The sequence below is a fragment of the Sceloporus occidentalis genome, unplaced genomic scaffold (assembly GCF_023333645.1).
Source record: "Sceloporus occidentalis isolate IW3139 unplaced genomic scaffold, rSceOcc1.0.p SCAF_21, whole genome shotgun sequence".
In the NCBI taxonomy this organism is placed as follows: Eukaryota; Metazoa; Chordata; class Lepidosauria; order Squamata; family Phrynosomatidae; genus Sceloporus; species Sceloporus occidentalis.
In genome coordinates, this window is record NW_028317001.1 from 2,786,972 (window position 1) to 2,807,202 (window position 20,231).

At 47.9% G+C, this 20,231-nt stretch overlaps 1 protein-coding gene across 2 annotated transcripts in view; it reads left to right on the forward strand.

Annotated features, from left to right (window-relative positions):
* Window positions 1-1,722: 1,722 nt before the first annotated feature.
* LOC149301407 (Golgi SNAP receptor complex member 1-like) overlaps window positions 1,723-20,231 on the forward strand; it is a 30,311-nt gene continuing 11,802 nt past the window's right edge. The window contains exons 1-6 of one of the 2 annotated variants that reach the window (XM_089483943.1): window positions 1,723-1,811; window positions 6,766-6,886; window positions 8,775-8,862; window positions 9,661-9,768; window positions 10,436-10,527; window positions 11,183-11,257. In XM_089483943.1, coding sequence (XP_089340069.1) covers window positions 1,766-1,811; window positions 6,766-6,886; window positions 8,775-8,862; window positions 9,661-9,768; window positions 10,436-10,527; window positions 11,183-11,257 — 530 coding nt within the window. In that variant the 5' untranslated portion in view covers window positions 1,723-1,765. The remainder of the gene's footprint in view (window positions 1,812-6,765; window positions 6,887-8,774; window positions 8,863-9,660; window positions 9,769-10,435; window positions 10,528-11,182; window positions 11,258-20,231) is intronic. The other variant, XM_089483944.1, reaches the window with a different exon arrangement.

The window sequence follows — 20,231 nt, forward strand, 5'->3', positions numbered from 1 at the left end:
TGGCTGTGCTGGGAGTTGTAGTCCAAAAGCATTGGCCCATTGCTCTGTGTGTTGTATGCCTTCAAGTAGCTTCTGACGTACAGAGACCCTAAACTGAAACTGCGACAGGGTTTTTGCATTTGGATATTAGAATATTTAGCCTCTGTCAGAGAGTTCTGGTGCCCCAACAAACTACAAATCCCAGGGTCCCCTAGCACTAAGCCATGGCAGTTAAAGCGGTGCCAAACTGCATTAATTCTGCATCTGAGGGTACATCTGCACGGCCAGATTAATGCAGTTCGACACTGCTTTAACCGCCATGGCTCCGTGTGATGGGATTCTAGGGTTTGTGGTTTGTTTGGCACCAGAGCTCTCCTCTGGCAGAGAAGGCTGAAACAGCTCACAAAACTACAAATCCCAGGATTCCATGGCACAGAGCCATGGCAGTTAAAGCGGCGTCAAACTGCATTAATCCTACATTGCAGATGGAGGCCTATGGCAAAGCTGGGGTCCTAAATATTATACCTTGCTGGGAGTCAAGACCGCTTCAACTCAATGGGAATGAACCACAGAGTTGTGCTATAAGTCAAATGGATGGATGGATGGATGGATGGATGGATGGATAGATAGATAGATAGATAGATAGATAGATAGATAGATAGATAGATAGATACAAACTCACACACATAATAATGATAAGAAATGGGTGGTTTTGCAGAATATATATAAAAAGTGTGTGTGTATGTGTGTGTGTGTATATATATATATATATATATATATGAGAATCAGATGTCTTGCATCCATGGTCTATAAAACACACACAAGTTATATAAAAATATACATATATCTACATACATATACAGGGTATATAAAGGAATATATGTGTGTATATATATATATATATATATATATACACACACACACACAGAATATATATACTTTTATATAACCTGTATCTATAATAAATATATACAGGTTATATAAAAATATAAATCTACATACACACACATAGGATATATATATAGTAAATATATAGACTTAAATAACCTATATATATATATATATATATAGATAGGTCATATAAAAATATAAATTTACATACACACTTATACAGAGTATATATTATACACAGTAAATATATACACTTTTATATAACCTCTATATATCTATAATAAATATATACAGGTTATATAAAAGAATATAAACGCACATACGAACACACACGCACACACACACACACATGTATATATATATATACATACTTTTATATAACCTGTATATGTCTGTCTAATAAATATATACAGGTTATATAAAAATATATACAGTGTGTAGTGTGTGTGTATACACATATATACACACACACACACATACACTTTTATATAACCTGTATATCTCTATAATAAATATATGAAATATAAATCTACATACATATATAGGGTGTGTGTATAGTAAATATAAACTATTACATGTAAATATATACAAGTTACGTAAAAGAGTTCTGTGTTTGTATATAAACACAATATAATAAAACCTAAGCCCAGTCTCAATCTTGAAATCAGTATCTGGGGACAGCTTGACCGCCCCGAGCCTCCAGGGGTCGCTGTGGCGCCTGCGGCTTAGTCACTCTCGCCCCTTCTAGCCATGGCGCTTCCTTAATCTCTATGGTCCCCCTCCCTTTTTCCCATTGCCAGGCCGGCGCTTCTCTATGACCGGAAGTGAGGCGCTCTGGCCTTGTTCCGGTGCTCTATGGCCCAGGGCCCGGGCGGCCTGACGTTGGACAACAAAGATGGCGTCGTCGACGGGGGCGGCGTCGGGGAGCAACTACTGGGAGGGTGAGTGGGCTTTTGGGGGGCGAGGAGACCCCTTTGGGGGGCGGAAAGGGCGGGGACGGAGGCGGGGAGGCTTCCTGAGGGGAGTGGCGCCATTTTGTGGCTGCTTTGTGGCGACTTCCCTCCCTTTTGGGGCTCTTTTGGGGCTGCCAGACCCTTCGAGCCCCCATTTTGTCAGGGAAAGCGAAAGACAGAGAGAGAAACAGAGTCGTTGAGTGGCTTCTGGCATAAAAGGCCCCTCTGTCCTGGGGTCTTATTGACCCTTCCTCCCCTCAGAGGAGGCTCTGGCCCAGGCCTGCCTTTTGCTTCCCTTGACCTGAATCCACTTCCTCAGATGCATCAGGAGACAAGTCTTCCAACTCCTTCCTTCCAGGTCCAAAACACAAGGCAGAAACGAGACCGCTGAAACTGCCCTGGCTCAGGGCTAGAGGATCCTGGGAATTGTCGTTCATCTGTCAGAGAAGGCTCCGTGTCTCACAGAACTACAGTTCCCAGAATCCTCTAGCCATTGAGCCAGGGCAGCTCAGGCAACCTCAAAACTGGGTGGCTTTAATAACCTAAAAGGAAAACAGGACAGTTAACGGAGTCACATCACCACAAACCCAAATGAAGCCAGAGCCAGAGCTCTTTCCTCTGAATGTGGCAGAAGGGAAAGCGTCAAGATCTAAGCTGAAAAGTGTACTTGGCTTGATAATGGCCGCCGGAATGGTTTGCGCAAAGGGCTGGGAAACGTCTTCCCCGCCATCGATGGAAGATCGGAATGAAAGGTATTAAGACGCTATGGAGATGGACACCTCACTCATCTGCTCAGAGACAGATCAAGCAAATCGGATAGAAGACTGGAAACCAGCATTAAGATGCTTTGGAAAAACTAGTGTTGCAATATAGAGTCTTAGGCCTGTTCCAGACTGCCAAAATAAAGCTGCTTCGGTCTCTTTGGAGGTATGCTGTTTAAATGATGCATGGGTCCTAAGAATCCGGAAGCTGCACCAAAAGCTGTACTCAGGTGCTTAGGAATGGAGTGTGGCTTTGGTGTGACCTCCGGACTCTTAGGACTCATGCATCATTTAAATAGTATACCTCCAAAGAGACCCGAAGCAGCTTTATTTTGGCAGTCTGGAACAGGCCCTAGAGTTGAAAGAGACCCCAAAAAGGGCCCTGATCCAATCCAATCCTATTTTGCCATGCAGGAACTCTCCGTCAAAGCATCCCCATTGACAGATGGACATCCAGCCTCTGTTTAAAGACCTCCAAGGAAGGAGACTCAAAGTCACTATTGAACAGCCCATACTCTCAGGAAGCTCCTCCTAATGTTGAGCTGGGATCTCTTTTCCTGGAGCTTGCATCCATTGCTCTGTGTCCTAGTCTCTGGAGCATCAGAAAACAAGCTTGCTCCCTCCTCAATATGGCATACCTTCATATATTTAAACAGGGCTATCGTATCCCCTCTTAACCTCCTCTTCTCCAAGCTAAACATCCCCAGCTCCTTAAGTCATTCCTCATAGGGCTTCCTGGTTTCCAGACCCTTTGCCATTTTGGTCCCCCTCCTCAAAAATAAAATTAAGAAATTGATTGCTATAGCTATGTATCTTATATAAAGCTATGTTGGCATGTGCCATAGTTTTATATGAAGAATTTTATAAAGAATGACCTTGAAAAGAAAGGTATTTGATGTTAATAGGAAGGAATGTATGGTTTATCATAGGGTGAAATAGATTTAGGCAAGCTGTGATAATCAACAAATTGACTGCAAAGATCTTGTGTAAGAAATATGAAGGTATATATATATATACATACATACATACATACACATACCAAAAACATTTGCTTTTACCTCGGTGTAGCTGTGTGTGAGACACAATTAGACTAAATCCACCTAAATAAACAGGAATCATTATATATAATATTATAAATAGAATCATAGAATCGTAGAGTTGGAAGAGACCACTAGGGCCATCCAGTCCAACCCCATTCTGCCATGCAGGAAATCCAAATCAAAGCATCCCTGACAGATGGCCATCCAGCCTCTGTTTAAAGACCTCCAAGGAAGGAGACTCTATCACCCTCCGAGGGAGTGCATTCCACTGTCGAACAGCCCTTACTGTCAGGAAGTTCCTCCTAATGTTCAGGTGGAATCTCTTTTCCTGTAGCTTGCATCCATTGTTCCGGGTCCTGTTCTCTGGAGCAGCAGAAAACAAGCTTGCTCCCTCCTCAATATGACATCCTTTCAAATATTTAAACAGGGCTATCATATCACCTCTTAACCTTCTTTTCTTCAGGCTAAACATCCCCAGCTCCCTAAGTCGTTCCTCATAGGGCATGGTCTCCAGACCCTTCACCATTTTTGTCGCCCTCCTTTGGACACGCTCCACTTTCTCAATGTCCTTTCTGAATTGTGGCGCCCAGAACTGGACACAATATTCCAGGTGGGGCCTGACCAAAGCAGAATACAATGGCACTATTACTTCTCTTGATCTAGACACTATACTTTTATTGATGCAGCCTAAAATTGCATTGGCCTTTTTAGCTGCTGCATCACACTGTTCACTCATGTTCAACTTGTGGTCTACTTGGACTCCTAGATCCCTTTCACACGTAGTTTCATTCTGCCAGGTGTCACCCATCCTATATCTGTGCATTTTATTTTTCCGCCCTAAGTGCAATACCTTACATTTCTCTGTGTTGAATTTCATTTTGTTAGCTTTGGCCCAGCTTTCTAGTCTATTCAGGTCATTTTGAATCTTGATCCTGTCCTCTGGGGTATTAGCTATTCCCCCTAATTTGGTGTCATCTGCAAATTTGATAAGTATGCTCCCAATTCTGTCATCCAGGTCATTGATAAAGATGTTGAATAGCACTGGGCCCAGGACAGATCCCTGTGGGACCCCACTGGTCACTTCTCTCCAGGATGAAAAGGAGCCATTGCTGAGCACCCTTTGGGTTTGGCTGGTCAACCAGTTACAAATCCATGTAACAGTTGCCTTGTCTAGCCCACATTTTACAAGCTTGTATGCAAGAATGTCATGGGGAACCTTGTCAAAGGCCTTACTGAAATCAAGATATACTATATCCACAGCATTCCCTTCATCTACCAAGCTGGTAATTTTATCAAAGAAAGAGATCAGATTTGTCTGGCATGACTTGTTTCTCTGAAACCCATGTTGACTTTTTGTGATTATGGCATTGCCTTCTAGATGTTCACAGACTCCCTGTTTAATGATCTGCTCCAGAATCTTTCCTGGGATTGATGTCAGACTAACTGGACGATAATTGTTGGGATCCTCTTTTTTCCCCTTTTTGAAGATGGGGACAACGTTTGCCCTCCTCCAGTCTGCTGGGATCTCTCCTGTTCTCCAGGAGTTTTCAAATATGATTGCCATTATTGCCAAATATACATTATATATAATGATTCCTGTTTATTTAGCTGGATTTAGTCTAATTGTGTCTCACACACACAGCTACACTGAGGTAAAAGCAAATGTTGATACAAGAGGTGGAATGTATTTGGAACTAGAAGTGGGGAATAAATTAAAAATGTGCACTTCTGTGCTCCCCATAGTAGTAGTAGTAGTAGTAGTAGTAGTATCTAGATCAAGGGAAGTCATAGTGCCACTGTACTCTGCTTTGGTCAGGCCCCACCTGGAATAATATTGTGCCTAGTTCTGGGCCCCACAGTTTAAAAAGGACATTGAGAAACTGGAGCCATGTGTCCAAAGGAGGGAGACCAAAATGGTGAAGGGTCTGGAAACCATAAATCCCTATGAGGAAGGACTTAGGGAGCTGGGGAGGTTTAGCCTGGAGAGGAGAAGGTTAAGAGGTGATAGGATAGCCCTGTTTGAATGTTTGAAGGGATGCCATATTGAGGAGGGAACAAGCTTATTTTCGGCTGCTCCAGAGACTAGGACCCAATGGGGCAATGGATGCAAGACACAGGAAAAGAGATTCCAGCTCAACATGAAGAGGAACTTCCTGAGAGTAATGGCTGTTTGACAGTGGAACACACTCCTTCATCTGAGATTTTGGTGGGAGTCTCCTTTGGAGGTCTTTAAGCAGAGGCTGGATGGCTATCTGTTGGGGATACTTTGACTGAGAGTTCCTGCATGGCAGAATGAGGTTGGACTGGGTGGCCCTTGCGGTCTCTTCCAACTCTATGATTCTATGATTATCAAAGTTAGTTGGTGATGGGGAGGAAAGGAGAAGGGAGGTGGATCTGGAGCTGGAGAGCATCATGCCTTCCTCACTTCCACCCCCACAGCTGCAAAAACAGAGCCATAAAAAGAGGGAGGCAGTGGGAGTATTTATCCTACCCATCGATGAGTGCTTGAGCATCTTCCCAGGGCTTCCAGCTGCAAAGGATGAGAGGGATGCAGGAGGAGGAGGAGGAGGCAGTTGCATGGCAGAATGGGGTTGGACCGGATGGCCATTCTTGGGGTCTCTTCCAACTCTACGATTCTATGATTCTAATAATAATAATAATAATAATAATGATGATGATGTTGATTTATATTTCCCACCTCTCCCAAAGAACGAGGCGGGATTACATCCCTTCAAATATTTAAACAGGGCTATCATCGTATCACCTCTTAACGTTCTTTTCTCCAGGCTAAACATCCCAGCTCCCTCAATCGTTCCCCATAGGGTTTCATGGTTTCCAGCCCATTCACCATTTTAGTCTCCCTCCTTTGGACACATGGCTCCAGTTTCTCAATGTCCTTTTTGAATTGTGGTGCCCAGAACTTGACACAATATTATTCCAGGTGGGGCCTGACCAGAGCAGAATATAGAGGCGCTATTACTTCCCAAATAATATAGTGGGAACATGGACTCCAAACCTTTGGTATTGTGAAGTGAACAGGTTGAAGCCCTTCCTGTTAGTAATGGGGAAATTTAGCAGGAGTAGAAGAGGAAGGTCATATCCCTCTCATGTTGAGATGTCTGTGTGCTCTTGAATGCGCAGATCTGAGGAAGCAAGCCCGGCAACTGGAGAACGAACTGGACCTCAAGCTGGTCTCCTTCAGCAAACTCTGCACCAGCTACAGCCACAGCGGCTCCAGGGATGGAAGACGCGACAGGTATAGGTACTACGAAACTACGTTTTCCTTTGCTTTACGTCTCAGCTTTTTCTTTTAAATTTAATTTAATTTTTATTAGATTATAAAAAACTAGGACCCAATGGAGCAATGGATGCAAGCTCCAGGAAAAGAGATTCCAGCTCAACATTAGGAGGAGCTTCCTGAGAGTAAGGGCTGTTCGACAGAGGAACACACTCCTTCCTTGGAGATTTTGGTGGAGTCTCCTTCCTTGGAGGTCTTTAAGCAGAGGTTGGATGGCCATCTGTCAATCGGGATGCTTTGATTGGGAGTTCCTGCATGGCAGAAGAATGGGGTTGGATTGGATCAGGGCCCTTCTTGGGCTCTCTTCCAACTCTATGATGCTATGATTCTATACATATTAAACGTACATACAAAATTACATATATTCATACAACCATCCATCCAAAATAAGAAATCAGACACATAATGTTCAGACATTCCCCAAGGAATCTTCTAACCTTCAAACCTTCTACCTTTGTTTCTATCAATTCCTCTTCTTTGATCTTCTCTAACTTCAACAACATCTTTCTTCGCTCTTCCTTCCCCTACTTAATCCCTCTTATTCTCCTCCCTCTCCCCCACTTCAACCTTTTACAAACCCTCTTTTCTCCTTACTGACATTTATCCTTATTCCAACATTCAACCTATCTTCCTCACCCCTAAGCTTCCTTCACTTACTCCAACCTTCTACCACATACTTTTACTTTCTAACAACCGCTCTGACTTCTTTCTCCTCCTTTGAACATTATTTGAAAGAAAGAAAATCAATTTAACTTTTGTATACATACAGATTCAAAACATGACTTCCTATCTATCTTCCTAGCCGTGAACATCATACAACATCATACAAACATATAGTAACTTCCTCCACCTTTGTTTTGTTACGTATACCAGTCTCTTACCGACATGTTATCTAAAGTTACTCTACATTATGCATTATGTGATTTAGGCTATAAAGATAACTGCTTATCTCCCACATACAAGGCTAAAAAAATAATAACGTCTCGGTTTTTGAAGCGGTTTCCAGCACTAGATCTCAGATGCATTGTATTATAATTTTTTGTGGGTTTTTCGGGGCTATATGGCCATGTTCTATAAGAGTTTATTCCTGACATTTCGCCAGCATCTGCAGACTGGGTCAGCTGGAAAAATCAGCAGCGGCAGAACACATTACAAACCATCCTGGGCAGAAAATGCTGTTTGAAAACACTGAAATTCTGGAGCATGCCAACAACTGTCAGGTCGGGATGCACAGGGAAGCCATTGAGATCCACAAACACTTGGGCAGCTTCAACAGGAAAGAAGAAACCCTCAAAGTAAATAAAGTTTGGCTACCAGTCCTGAAGGACACCAAAACCAGGACTCAGGGTCAGAAGCTTTCCCAGCAAACCATGGTCACCGACTATTCCTCCTTTGCCTATCCTCCAGACCTGAGGAGGCCATCAACAACAGAACAATACACAGGTTAACATGGGAACACACACACACACACACACACACACACACACATATATATATATATATAAACCACTCTCTTCCAGGTTAGCATTCTCTGAAGAAGCCAGCCCCAGATGCTGGCAAAACGTCAGGGGTGTGTGTGTGTGTGTATATATATATTCTGAAAAGCAAACCTTTGCTTTGCATGGCAAATAATACCAAAAAACACATTTTCTGAACATTTTTCACACAGTCTTTCCTTTCCTAGTTGACAGTGCCCAGAACAGCTCCTCCGCCAGTACATAGTCCTTAGGCCTTGTGTTGGCAGGGCCTATTAATACACCGTAAGACTCTGTAGACATTAAATGCTCTTTCTTGCAATGCTGTAACATTTAGAAAAAGGTAAGTGTGTGGTTTTTCTTTCTCGCTTTCTCAGCTCTGACACAACTCCGCTCCTGAATGGATCAAGCCAAGACCGAATGTTTGAAACGATGGCTGTAGAAATTGAGCAGCTTTTGGGGAAGGTGAGTGGCCTGGCAGTCCTGGAAATCCCCTGCCTTTGTTAGGACCTTCTCAGATCCAAGGACCCCACATATTTTAACTTGAGGCTTGCAGAATTTCCATTTAGCTTTGGGGGCCATTAGCTGGTGGCCAGTTCACTGGTTTAACCATTAGACTAAGACTGGAGGCCAGGGTTGAAATTTCCTCTTAGCTATGAAAACCCACAGAGGACGGCAAAGGCAAACCTGCTCTGAACAAATCCTGTCAAGACAACCTCATGATAGGATTGCCTTTGCGTCACCATAAGTCAGAAATGACTTAAAGGCATATAGCAATAGCCAGTAGTCTGGGAGGTCTCATAGGATGGGAGTGCCACCAGAAGATTATCATATATTAAATCCAAGGCTCCTTGAGAATGCTGGCAGAATATACATGGGCCGTCACAAAATCCCATTGGTAACCTTACCCTTGAGAGTTATCTTCCCCTGAATTAGAATGTAGAAGCCCATGGATTGTCAAGATGAATTGGAATAGAAAAGAAGGCTGAGCATAGATGGATAATGGAAAAATATATAGCAGACGCTGAGATAGCAGTAAGAATAGTAGCTAGGTTAGGAACCCTAAGGCAGACGTGAGCAACTTCAGGAGGGCCACAGATATGGGCTCCACCATGCCCACTCTGTTGTCTATGATGCCAAAGAGGGCTGGTACTGGCCCTGTTTTCCTTCTTTCCCTGAAGAGATGACCTGTCTTCCAAAGGCCTGTGTTTCAAATGTTGTTTCACTGCGGACTTAATTTGGTTTGTGCTGTCTCTGTCACAGCTCACAGGGATCAATGACAAGATGGCAGAGTACACCAACAGCGCAGGGGTCCCCTCCCTCAACGCAGCACTGATGCACACCTTGCAGCGGCACAGAGACATCTTGCAGGTAGGACAGGCTGCCGCCTTGCGCCTTGTATTTTCATGCTAAGGATGGAAGAGGCTCCCTTTCGCCAGGCCAGGCTAGGCTCTCGGTCTGTCTATCTAATGTGAAAACGTTAAACCAGGGAGATTATCACTCCTTGCAGATGGCTGGTGGATTCTGGTGGTCTAAAAAGTTAACCTTTCCAAACACTTCCTTCTCACACTTGCTATTTAACTGCTACCTTTTAAAACTCAGGTGGTAGGTGGTAGGACAGAGAGAAGAGCCTCCCCAAAACATCGCAGACAGGGTCGTATGGGAAGATAGAGTATTTCACTTTGGGGGTCATCGCCATCATTTCAAATTGTGCCGGGAAACAGACTGTCAGCCGGTGGATCTGTTGCAACAAGGAGGTTGTGTGCCCTCTGTAGCTGGTCCCAATTGCCAGTCTGGTTGCAGCTCCTTGGGCCAGTTGAAGCTTCTGAGCACTGTTCAAAGGCAGCCCCACGTAGCGCATGTTACAGTAATCCAAATGGGATGTGACTTAAGGCATGTGTATGTATATTTTAAGTGTTCCTATCTAGCCTTTTGAATATTTATAACCCACTCAACAGCTCAGCTAGTCTTAACACAAAGATGTGCAGTTCTCCATTGGGATCCCGCAAAGGCTGAACTATTGTTATTATTATTACAGGACTACACACATGAATTCCACAAAACCAAAACCAACTTTCTAGCTGTACGAGAAAGAGAGAATCTCCTTGGCTCCGTGCAGAAAGATATTGAGTAAGTAGACGCTGCATGCGGTTGCAATGGTGTGGGGACTTTAAACGTTGACCTGAACAGTGTTGCTGTGTTGTTGTTGTTGCTGTTGTTGTTATTTGGCATCAAGTCAACCTTGACTGATGGTCAGTCCCAAAAATGAGAGGCCTCCAAAAGCCACCATCATCTGCTGCACTGCTTAGGTCTTCCAAACTCAGGACAACTGTGGCTTCCTTGGTTGAATCAATCCATATGTCCTTTGTTCTCACTCTTTTCCTACTGCCTTCTAGTATACCAACCATTATTGTCTTTTCCCGTGAGCCATGTTGTCTCATGATATGTCCAAAGTATGAAAGCCTAACTTTAATCGTCTTGGCTTCTAGGGAGAATTCAGACTTGATTTGCACTTGGACCCATTCAATCCTCATTTTAGCTGTCCATGTATCTGTAGACCTCTCCTTCAGCACCACATTTCAAATGAGTGGAATGGGAAGTCATTTGTTATTTACATATGTACCCAGGAAACAATCGTTACCTCTCACTTCACCCAAAAAGTCTATCATGGGGGGTGCTTTTATAACTGGGGAGCCAGCGTCCAAAAAAAGAAGTCCTTGCTACCTTTTCTGGCCTGGGTATGTTTTCATCCCCACAGATGGTAACCTGGAGTCCAATTTTTCAGGTCGTACAAAAGCGGGAGTGGAGTGAACAACCGGCGGACGGAGCTCTTCTTGAAGGAACACGAACACCTCCGAACGTAAGTCTGTGCCTGGCACCCAGTTCTTCTCAAAGCAGGTTCATGCCCACCTTGAGGGTCTTCAGTCCCTGCCACTACTTTGGAATGATTTCTTGCAACCCTGTAGTAATTATATGGGATCTTCTGTTTGAGCTGTATTCTGCAGTTGCCTAAAGGCTTACTTTGGTGTAGCATCACTTCAGCTAACTGAACCACTAAAGAAATGGGCCAACGTGTGGGTTTCTGGTTGTTCTACTGCAACTTCCATCATTCATACCGATCAGCTATACTGGCTGGGCATGATGGGAGTGAAGGATTCTGGAAACAGATGCTGCTTACCTTATCTATTGTAGGCAGGCACTCACGGCTATAGGAGGGCCAGTTAAAATAAAATCCTGGTCTTTCCCGCTCAAGCTTTGTTTATTGCAGTAACTGAAGACACGCTGCTGCAACCTGGTGCCAAAAGTCTGTGCTTCTCCAACCCTTCTTCACTATCCTCCCATGCTGATGCCATGGAGGAAAAAACCTCAAGTTGGCCTGAGGAGGAGGAGGAAAAGGAAAGGAGGTCTGGGCGGGCATAAAAGGAGTGCATCTACACTGTAGAATTAATGTAGTTTGACACCACTTTAACTGCTATGGTTCCACCCTACAGAATCCTGGGATTTATATTTTGGTGAGTCATTAGCACTCTTTGACAGAGAAGGCTGAAGACTTTACAAAACTACAAATCCTACAGGATGGAGGTATAGCACTTAAAGCAGGGGTAGGCAACCTTTTTGAGCCGGGGGCCGGGTTGCTGTCCCTCAGGCGACTGGGGGGCCGAAGCTGGGGGGTGGAGCTTCGACCCTCCGGGGCGGGGCCACGTGCCAGGGGTGGAGCTTCCACCCTCTGGGGCGGGGCCACATGCCGGGGGTGGAGCTTCCACCCTCCGGGGCGGGGCTGTGTGCTGGGGGGTGGAGCTTCCACCCTCCAGGGGCGGGGCCGCATGCCGGGGGCGGAGCTTCCACCCTCCGGGGGCCAGGCCTCCCCATTTTTGCTGGCCCCTGACGGGGCCCTAGGCCCCGTCAGAGACCAGCAAAAAAGCTGGGGGCTCCCAGGGCGGCAGGGGGCCCTGCAGGAGGGCTCCCAGGGTGGCAGGGGGCCTCTGCAGGGCCCCAGGGATGGCAGAGGGCCCTGCAGAGGCCCCCTGCCACCCTGGGAGCCCTCCTGCAGGACCCCAGGGATGGCAGAGGGCCCTGCAGAGGCCCCCTGCCGCCCTGGGAGCCCTCCTGCAGGGCCCCAGGGATGGCAGAGGGCCCTGCAGAGGCCCCCTGCCGCCCTGGGAGCCCTCCTGCAGGGCCCCAGGGATGGCAGAGGGCCCTGCAGAGGCCCCCTGCCGCCCTGGGAGCCCTAAAGCAGGGCCCCAGGGATGGCAGAGGGCCCTGCAGAGGCCCCCTGCCGCCCTGGGAGCCCTCCTGCAGGGCCCCAGGGATGGCAGAGGGCCCTGCAGAGGCCCCCTGCCACCCTGGGAGCCCTAAAGCAGGGCCCCAGGGATGGCAGAGGGCCCTGCAGAGGCCCCCTGCCGCCCTGGGAGCCCTAAAGCAGGGCCCCAGGGATGGCAGAGGGCCCTGCAGAGGCCCCCTGCCGCCCTGGGAGCCCTCCTGCAGGGCCCCAGGGATGGCAGAGGGCCCTGCAGAGGCCCCCTGCCACCCTGGGAGCCCTAAAGCAGGGCCCCAGGGATGGCAGCGGGCCCCGCAGAGGCCCCCTGCCACCCTGGGAGCCCTCCTGCAGGGCCCCAGGGATGGCAGAGGGCCCTGCAGAGGCCCCCTGCCACCCTGGGAGCCCTAAAGCAGGGCCCCAGGGATGGCAGAGGGCCCTGCAGAGGCCCCCTGCCGCCCTGGGAGCCCTAAAGCAGGGCCCCAGGGATGGCAGCGGGCCCCGCAAAGGCCCCCTGCCGCCCTGGGAGCCCTCCTGCAGGGCCCCAGGGATGGCAGAGGGCCCTGCAGAGGCCCCCTGCCGCCCTGGGAGCCCTCCTGCAGGGCCCCAGGGATGGCAGAGGGCCCTGCAGAGGCCCCCTGCCACCCTGGGAGCCCTAAAGCAGGGCCCCAGGGATGGCAGCGGGCCCCGCAGAGGCCCCCTGCCACCCTGGGAGCCCTCCTGCAGGGCCCCAGGGATGGCAGAGGGCCCTGCAGAGGTCCCCTGCCACCCTGGGAGCCCTAAAGCAGGGCCCCAGGGATGGCAGCGGGCCCTGCAGAGGCCCCCTGCCGCCCTGGGAGCCCTCCTGCAGGGCCCCAGGGATGGCAGAGGGCCCCGCAGAGGCCCCCTGCCACCCTGGGAGCCCTCCTGCAGGGCCCCAGGGATGGCAGCGGGCCCCGCAGAGGCCCCCTGCCACCCTGGGAGCCCTCCTGCAGGGCCCCAGGGATGGCAGAGGGCCCTGCAGAGGCCCCCTGCCACCCTGGGAGCCCTAAAGCAGGGCCCCAGGGATGGCAGCGGGCCCCGCAGAGGCCCCCTGCCACCCTGGGAGCCCTCCTGCAGGGCCCCAGGGATGGCAGAGGGCCCTGCAGAGGCCCCCTGCCACCCTGGGAGCCCTAAAGCAGGGCCCCAGGGATGGCAGCGGCCCCCGCAGAGGCCCCCTGCCGCCCTGGGAGCTCGCCTGGAGGGTCCCAGAGACGGCAGCGGGCCTCCCAGAGGCCCCCTGCCGCCCTGGGAGCCCTCCTGGAGGGTCCCAGAGATGGTAGCGGGCCTCCTAGAGGCCCGCCGCTGCTGCCGCGGCGGCCACTCTGGGCGCCGCCATTTTGGGCGGCAAAGTCTCGCGCGACCTCCCCCGAGGTCGCGCGAGACTTCGCCGCCATTTTGGGCAAAAAAATGGCGGCGCCCATAGCCCCAGAGGCCGCTATGGGCGCCCTCATATTTTCGCCCAAAATGGCGGCGAAGTCTCGCGCGACCTCAGGGAAGGTCGCGCGAGACTTCGCCGCCATTTTGCCGCCCAAAATGGCGGCGCCCAGAGCGGCGAAAAGCCGCGACGGGCGGCCGCAGCGGCGGCGGCGGCGGCGGCAGGGGCAGCCGGGGGCCGGCGGCCAGGCCTTCGCGGGCCGCATCCGGCCCGCGGGCCGGAGGTTGCCGACCCCTGACTTAAAGTGATGTCAAACTGTCTTATTTCTACAGTATGGATGCACCCTTAGTAAAAAGGAAAAAAGAAACAAAGATGGGCTTATTCTTCCTGTTTTAATTTTTAAAGTGCCCTAAAATGGCCCCAAAATGTAAATCTACCGGAATGCCACAGGAATAGTTTTATGTTGCCTGTTTTGTTGCACTGGACCTCTACACCATTCCTCTGGTAACAGCAAAGTCAGTGCCACTTGTGAATGATACCATTTGCGCCCAGTTTGTGTAGCATGTTTATGTGATGGCATTCTGAGTAGCTGTGACTAAGGCCTGTTACAGACAGCCAAAATAAAGCTGCTTCGAGTCACAGTGGAGGTATGGTGTTTCAATGATGCATGCGTCCTAAGAGTCCAGAAGCCACACCAAAGCCACGCTCCAGTCTGGAGCGTGGCTTTGGTGTGACTTCTGGACTCTTAGGATGCATACATCATTGAAACACCATACCTCCACTGTGACTCGAAGCAGCTTTATTTTGGCTGTCTGTAACAGGCCAATGACAACTCTGGAAGAATTTGAGGTTTATTCCCTGGAAGTATTACACCCGCCTCACTTCGCTGGTTTGATTTGTCTACTACGCTCATTCGTTAACAGTTTTTAATGAACTTGAAGAAGTGATGCATTTCCAGGATTGGGAGAATTTTCCTGTAGAAGAACCAGTAGCCGCACGCCAGCTCAAGAGGGCACTGTTTCCCCACAAATGCCCATTTTGATACCAGGCTAATCCGCTCTCTGTCCCTGAAGGCTAGCATTTTGTAAGCAAGGGTGCCTGAAAAATTCTTTCAGGAAATTGCATTTGCTATTGGCGGTGGTTGGGACAGACCCACAATTTCCTCTTGAGCGCATCACTATCATTCAGACACTCGGATATGGGACGCCATTCCTTGGTTTTCACTGTGTTACTGTGAATGAACATGATCAGATATCATTAAAATTCTGCAGAAAGGAGCATTGGGAAGGCTGAGCATGTTGGGAGCTAAAGTGTTCATTTACTGGGTCGGTTTGGGTGTCACGTAAAACCATAGGTTGGCATGATGAAAGTGAGATTTGGGGCTCTACCCCACCTATGGTTCACCAATCTTTGGTAGGTCTATGAATAGGAGTTCAGGAGCTTCATTGTTATTTCTGGCTTTACTAGATTCATGTTTGTTCAAGCTTTACTACACTGTGGAGGTGGAAGGATGCGCTTATTCCACAGGTGTGGTGAAACCACATCCAATTGTGGAATCCTAGACCGTAAACTAAACATGAGCCAAGAATGTGAAGCAGCGTCCCAAAAAGCCAGTGCAATTCTGGGCTGCGTCGATGGAAGCATAGCATCCAGACTGAGGCTGAATTAGTCCCACTCTCTTCTGCTTTGGTCAAACCTCACTGCGGCTGCTGTTTCTAGTTCTGGGTGCCACAGTTCAAAGGTTTGGGGACCAAGACTTATGAGTTTGGATGGGCATTTTGGAGAGATCTGTAGTTGTGTATTCCTGCGTTGCAGGGAGGTTGGACTACATGGCCCTTGGGATCCCTTCCAGCACCATATTTTGCATGCAGTTTATCAGGAACGATTTCATTTACCTGGACCCCATTGGGATAAACCGGGAAGCTTACCCAGCTCCCACAACTCCTGTTGTATAACAGTGAGGGCTATGGCCACCCACTGGCACCTCCCCAACCCACTCCCCCTTCCCTGGGCATCATTTCCCAAGAACAGCTGAGGCAGAGAGGCCTTAATTATTAAAAAGGGAACAAGGAGTTTGATGGATACGCCATAAAGCCCAGGACTAAAAAAGGTGGGTTATTCATCACGGCGTTTCTAATACGATTTTTGTCCCGAAACTAATTGGGTCAGCTTGGCTCAATTCATCTCACGAAAGACAAGCCCTCATTCCTTCTCAGGTTGATGGAAGACAGTTTGGTAAGAAGTCTGTAATGAACAGTAGCTGTCCCAAAGGCAGCAGCTCCCAGACTTTAGTTATAACCTACCCCAAAAAGAGGATGTTGAGCTCCCAAAAGCCCCAGTCGCCATTGCCAGAGGTGAGGCCTTCTGGGAGTTATAGTCAACTCACTGAGGCATCCCCCAAAAACACTCTCTGGAGAGGTCTTGTAGCACCTTTGAGACTCACTGAAAGAAAGAAGTTGGCAGCATGAGCTGTCATAAACTACAGTCTGCTTCCTTAGATGCATACAGATGCACTGCAGTCTACGAAAGCTCATGCTGCCAACTTCTTTCTTTCAGTGAGTCTCAAAGGTGCTACAAGATCTCTCCACATACTGCTTCTATAGACTAACATGGCTCTATCTTTGTATTCTACCACTCCCAGGAGCTATCAAAAATGTCGAACCAAACATTTCAAACAGCCAAGGATTGCCCTGTAGTAAAATATCTAGATTCTGGGATTGATAGACTCATAGCATCTGAGAGTTGGAAGGGACCACAAAGGCCATTTAATCTAACCCCCTGAACAGAAATGCACATGTACAGCCCTCCCAAAAGACACCCATCCAGCCTCTTATTTAAAGACTTCCCAAAGATGGAGCGTCCACCACTCTCTGGCATAGCTTGTATAGTATATATATATATTCCTAATGTTTAGGTGGGATCTCTTTTCTTGTACAGTCAGCCCTCTATATCAATGGATTCTGCATCGACGGGTTCAAGCATTCACGGCTTGAAAATATTCCCTTCCCAGGAAAAAAAACCCTGAAAGCAAACCTTGATTTTGCCATGTCATCCTACTTCCCAAAATATGGACACTGCGATCCTTGACGCAGGCCAAAATTTTACTGTTTTGTTGTTGTTGTTGACTTATGTTGTTGACTTATGTTTAGCTTGAGATCTACTTAAAAGGATTTAAAGGGGATATTTTGTGACTACTTGCTTCAATAAGGTATGGTTTGTAGCTCCAGTGAAAATTTAACTCAGCAACTTCAAACAGTCAAAGGCAAACGAAAACACAATTTTACTGTGATTTGGAATTGCTTTGTTGAATATATCGAGGGGGAAAGGGGTACTGTTGATTTTTCCGAAGGCGCTCAGATCTTTTTGGCCGACTGTAAGGAAATGCTTTGGACGTCTTTTATTTTGGCATCAAAGCTGTGTAACTTAACTGGAAAGTAATTTGTGCCTCCCATTGTCGGCATGGGAGGGGATCAGGGATGATGTTACAATACCAAAGGGGTTAAGAAAAGGGGAAATCAAGAGCTAAATGGGTTAAGCGTTAAAATGGGGCTCGGGACCAAACTGGAAACACCAAGAGGGTTATAAAACCAGAGCGTCCCTGTTTAGGCCAGGCTGCAAAATTCATTCTGAAGCATCTAAGTTCCCTGGGCTGTTCTCTCCATTTGTCTTTAGGCTTTACGATGTCTTGGCTTAAGACAACTATGAGAAAATGTATGTCCCCCATGCATGCGCGCACATACACCGGTCCCGTATATGTCTTGTTGGTTTCTGACATCTGCTCCACTGAACCCCATCCAATCCGGGGACGCGCCTCTGGCCCACTTTTCCTGTTAATACCCTTTTAGGCGAGCGGAGTAAATAATTCATCAGCTGGTGCGGCACTCTCTCCTTCGTTCTTTCTTTCCCCTGCCTCCTTCCCTCTCTCTCTCTCTCCCCTGTAGTGATGAGGCTTTCCATCAAACGGAGGCACAGGACTGCTGTGATGAATGGACAGGCTTCTTTGGAAAGCTTGTCAGGCAAAGTGCTGGGCCAAGAGGAAGGGGGGAAGAAACCCAAGTTGTTCAGCTCAGCGCTCTTGCTAGGGCATGTTTTGGAAAAACAGCAACCCTGGAAGATGCTGAAGCTTAATGGCTTTCGTGCGTCGTGGAGGGAAGAATCAGTAGCAATTCCCTGTTATTACAATTCTGTTATTACTACTCTTCCTCTTAGTATTACTGCTAGAAATACAGTCTAGAAAAGCCAGCCAAACCATTTGAATAAGTTGGGAGCAAACCAGCTTGTGGCATCCTTAGCTAGCCTTCTATGCCCATGCATTTGGTTGGATTTTCTCATCTGCTTTCAGCACACACAAAAAAAGCTAACCAGAGTATCTTTTAAAAGCAGGATGCATGCATTTAGAGCAGCAGTCCTTCTGAGACCTGGGACGCCTCCTCACCTGCTGCCTTTGCCACAATTTGGGAAACCCAGCTTCTTAAATGTATGTATTTTTAAAGAGTATGGGGCTCTGAGCCAGGCGCTTATCCTTGCTAGAGCTTGGAAGTGTTACTTTTTCAGACTGTGGTTCCCCAAATCCCACCTTCCCAGTATCTGGTCTATCATTCTGTTCCCCCAAAACCAGTACATCTCTACTCTTATCTCTAATCTATCTTGGAAGATCTCTCAGCTTTCTGTGTGCCATGTTTTCATTTAGCAGGGAAAGAAAAATCTGTCCGGTGCGAAGGTTTGCATCCTCCAGAATAGTGGTTCCCAAACTTTGGTCCTCCAGGTGTTTAGGACTTCAGCTCCACAAAGCCCCAGCCAGTCAGGAATTATGGGAACTAAACTCCAAAACATTTGGAGGAGCAAAGTTTGGGAAATCCTGCTCTCGTTTTTATAATACCTTCATGGTCATGAGGTCTAGAAGCTTGTTTTTGGAGGTCAGGATCGGAGCAATGTGCACAAACCTGCCTTTGCCATCACAGAGACTGGAAACTTGATTTGGAAGCAGGGCGGAGGGGTATTTCTAATATGTCTTTGCCACCTTGGAAATGGGGCAAAGGCGATAGACGTGACCAGGAGGGATTTCCACCTGAACTCTGCATTTTCTATACATCCCTGTGGTTAACTTTTGTGGCACCAACTCCACCCTGCATGCAATCCTTTGTGCAAACCGATGCTGCTCATTTGGCTTCTTCAAAGGTTAGGTTTTAGTTCCATTTTTGGGGGGGCATGATGGCTTTGTGGAAAGAAGGTGAATGTGGAGAGAGTAAGGTATGCAGGAGGCAGAGGATTCTGGAAGGGAGTTCCAGGCAAGCTGCTCTCTAATGTCCATAAATCTTTATTATTGGGGCTGTAAAGGAAAATGCATCCTTTAAACCAGGCGTGGCAGACTGCAGGCTTATGGTGTCTTGACAGGGTGCTCCTTCTAGTTTTCTGGGGCCTAAAACAGGACCTGAGGGGGTGGGAAACCCTTTTCAGATGTCCTTCTTGGGGTGCAGTGAGCCATTGTAGGGCCAAAGTTTTGCTTTTGAAGACCTGCACAGTTTTCAAAGACAGTTCTCAATTTGGGCTGCACCCGCACTGCAGAAACAATATGGTTTGTCACCCCTTTACATGCTGGGATTTGTAGTTTGCAGTGGCACCATAGCCTTCCTGAAAGAGAAGGCTCACTATCTCACCAAGCTACGAACCCCATAACACCATAGCATTGAGTCACGGTGGTTAAAGGGGCATCAAACTGTATTATTTCTGCAATGCAGATGCAGACTGTGGGTTGATAATCTCATTGCGCTTTGCCTAGGAATCCTGGTTCTTGAAGTGTTTTTCTATCCCTTCTCTGCCCAGTTTTGCAAGAAGAGCCCTGCAGTCAGGCTGTAGTTGCCGGTAGAAATCGCACTCGCCACATTGCAAGCACATGCCATTAAGAGCTCAGACAAAACCAAGGCTGGCACTTAATACCACGTCAGTGAGTAGCATTGCTAATAAAGCCCATCTCCTTAATGTGGCTGAGTGGCTCTCTGGGAACTTTTAGCAAAGTGGTGTGTTCTTCAGAAGGCTGAGGAAACGGTGACCTTCCAGTTGATGTTGGACTCCACTTCCCATCAGCCTCTGCCAGCCTGGCTAGTAGTCGGGGGTGATGGGAGGGGTGGTTCACCAATTCCAAAAGGGCTTAAGACAGCTGTTGTCAGTTAGGGGAGAAAGGAC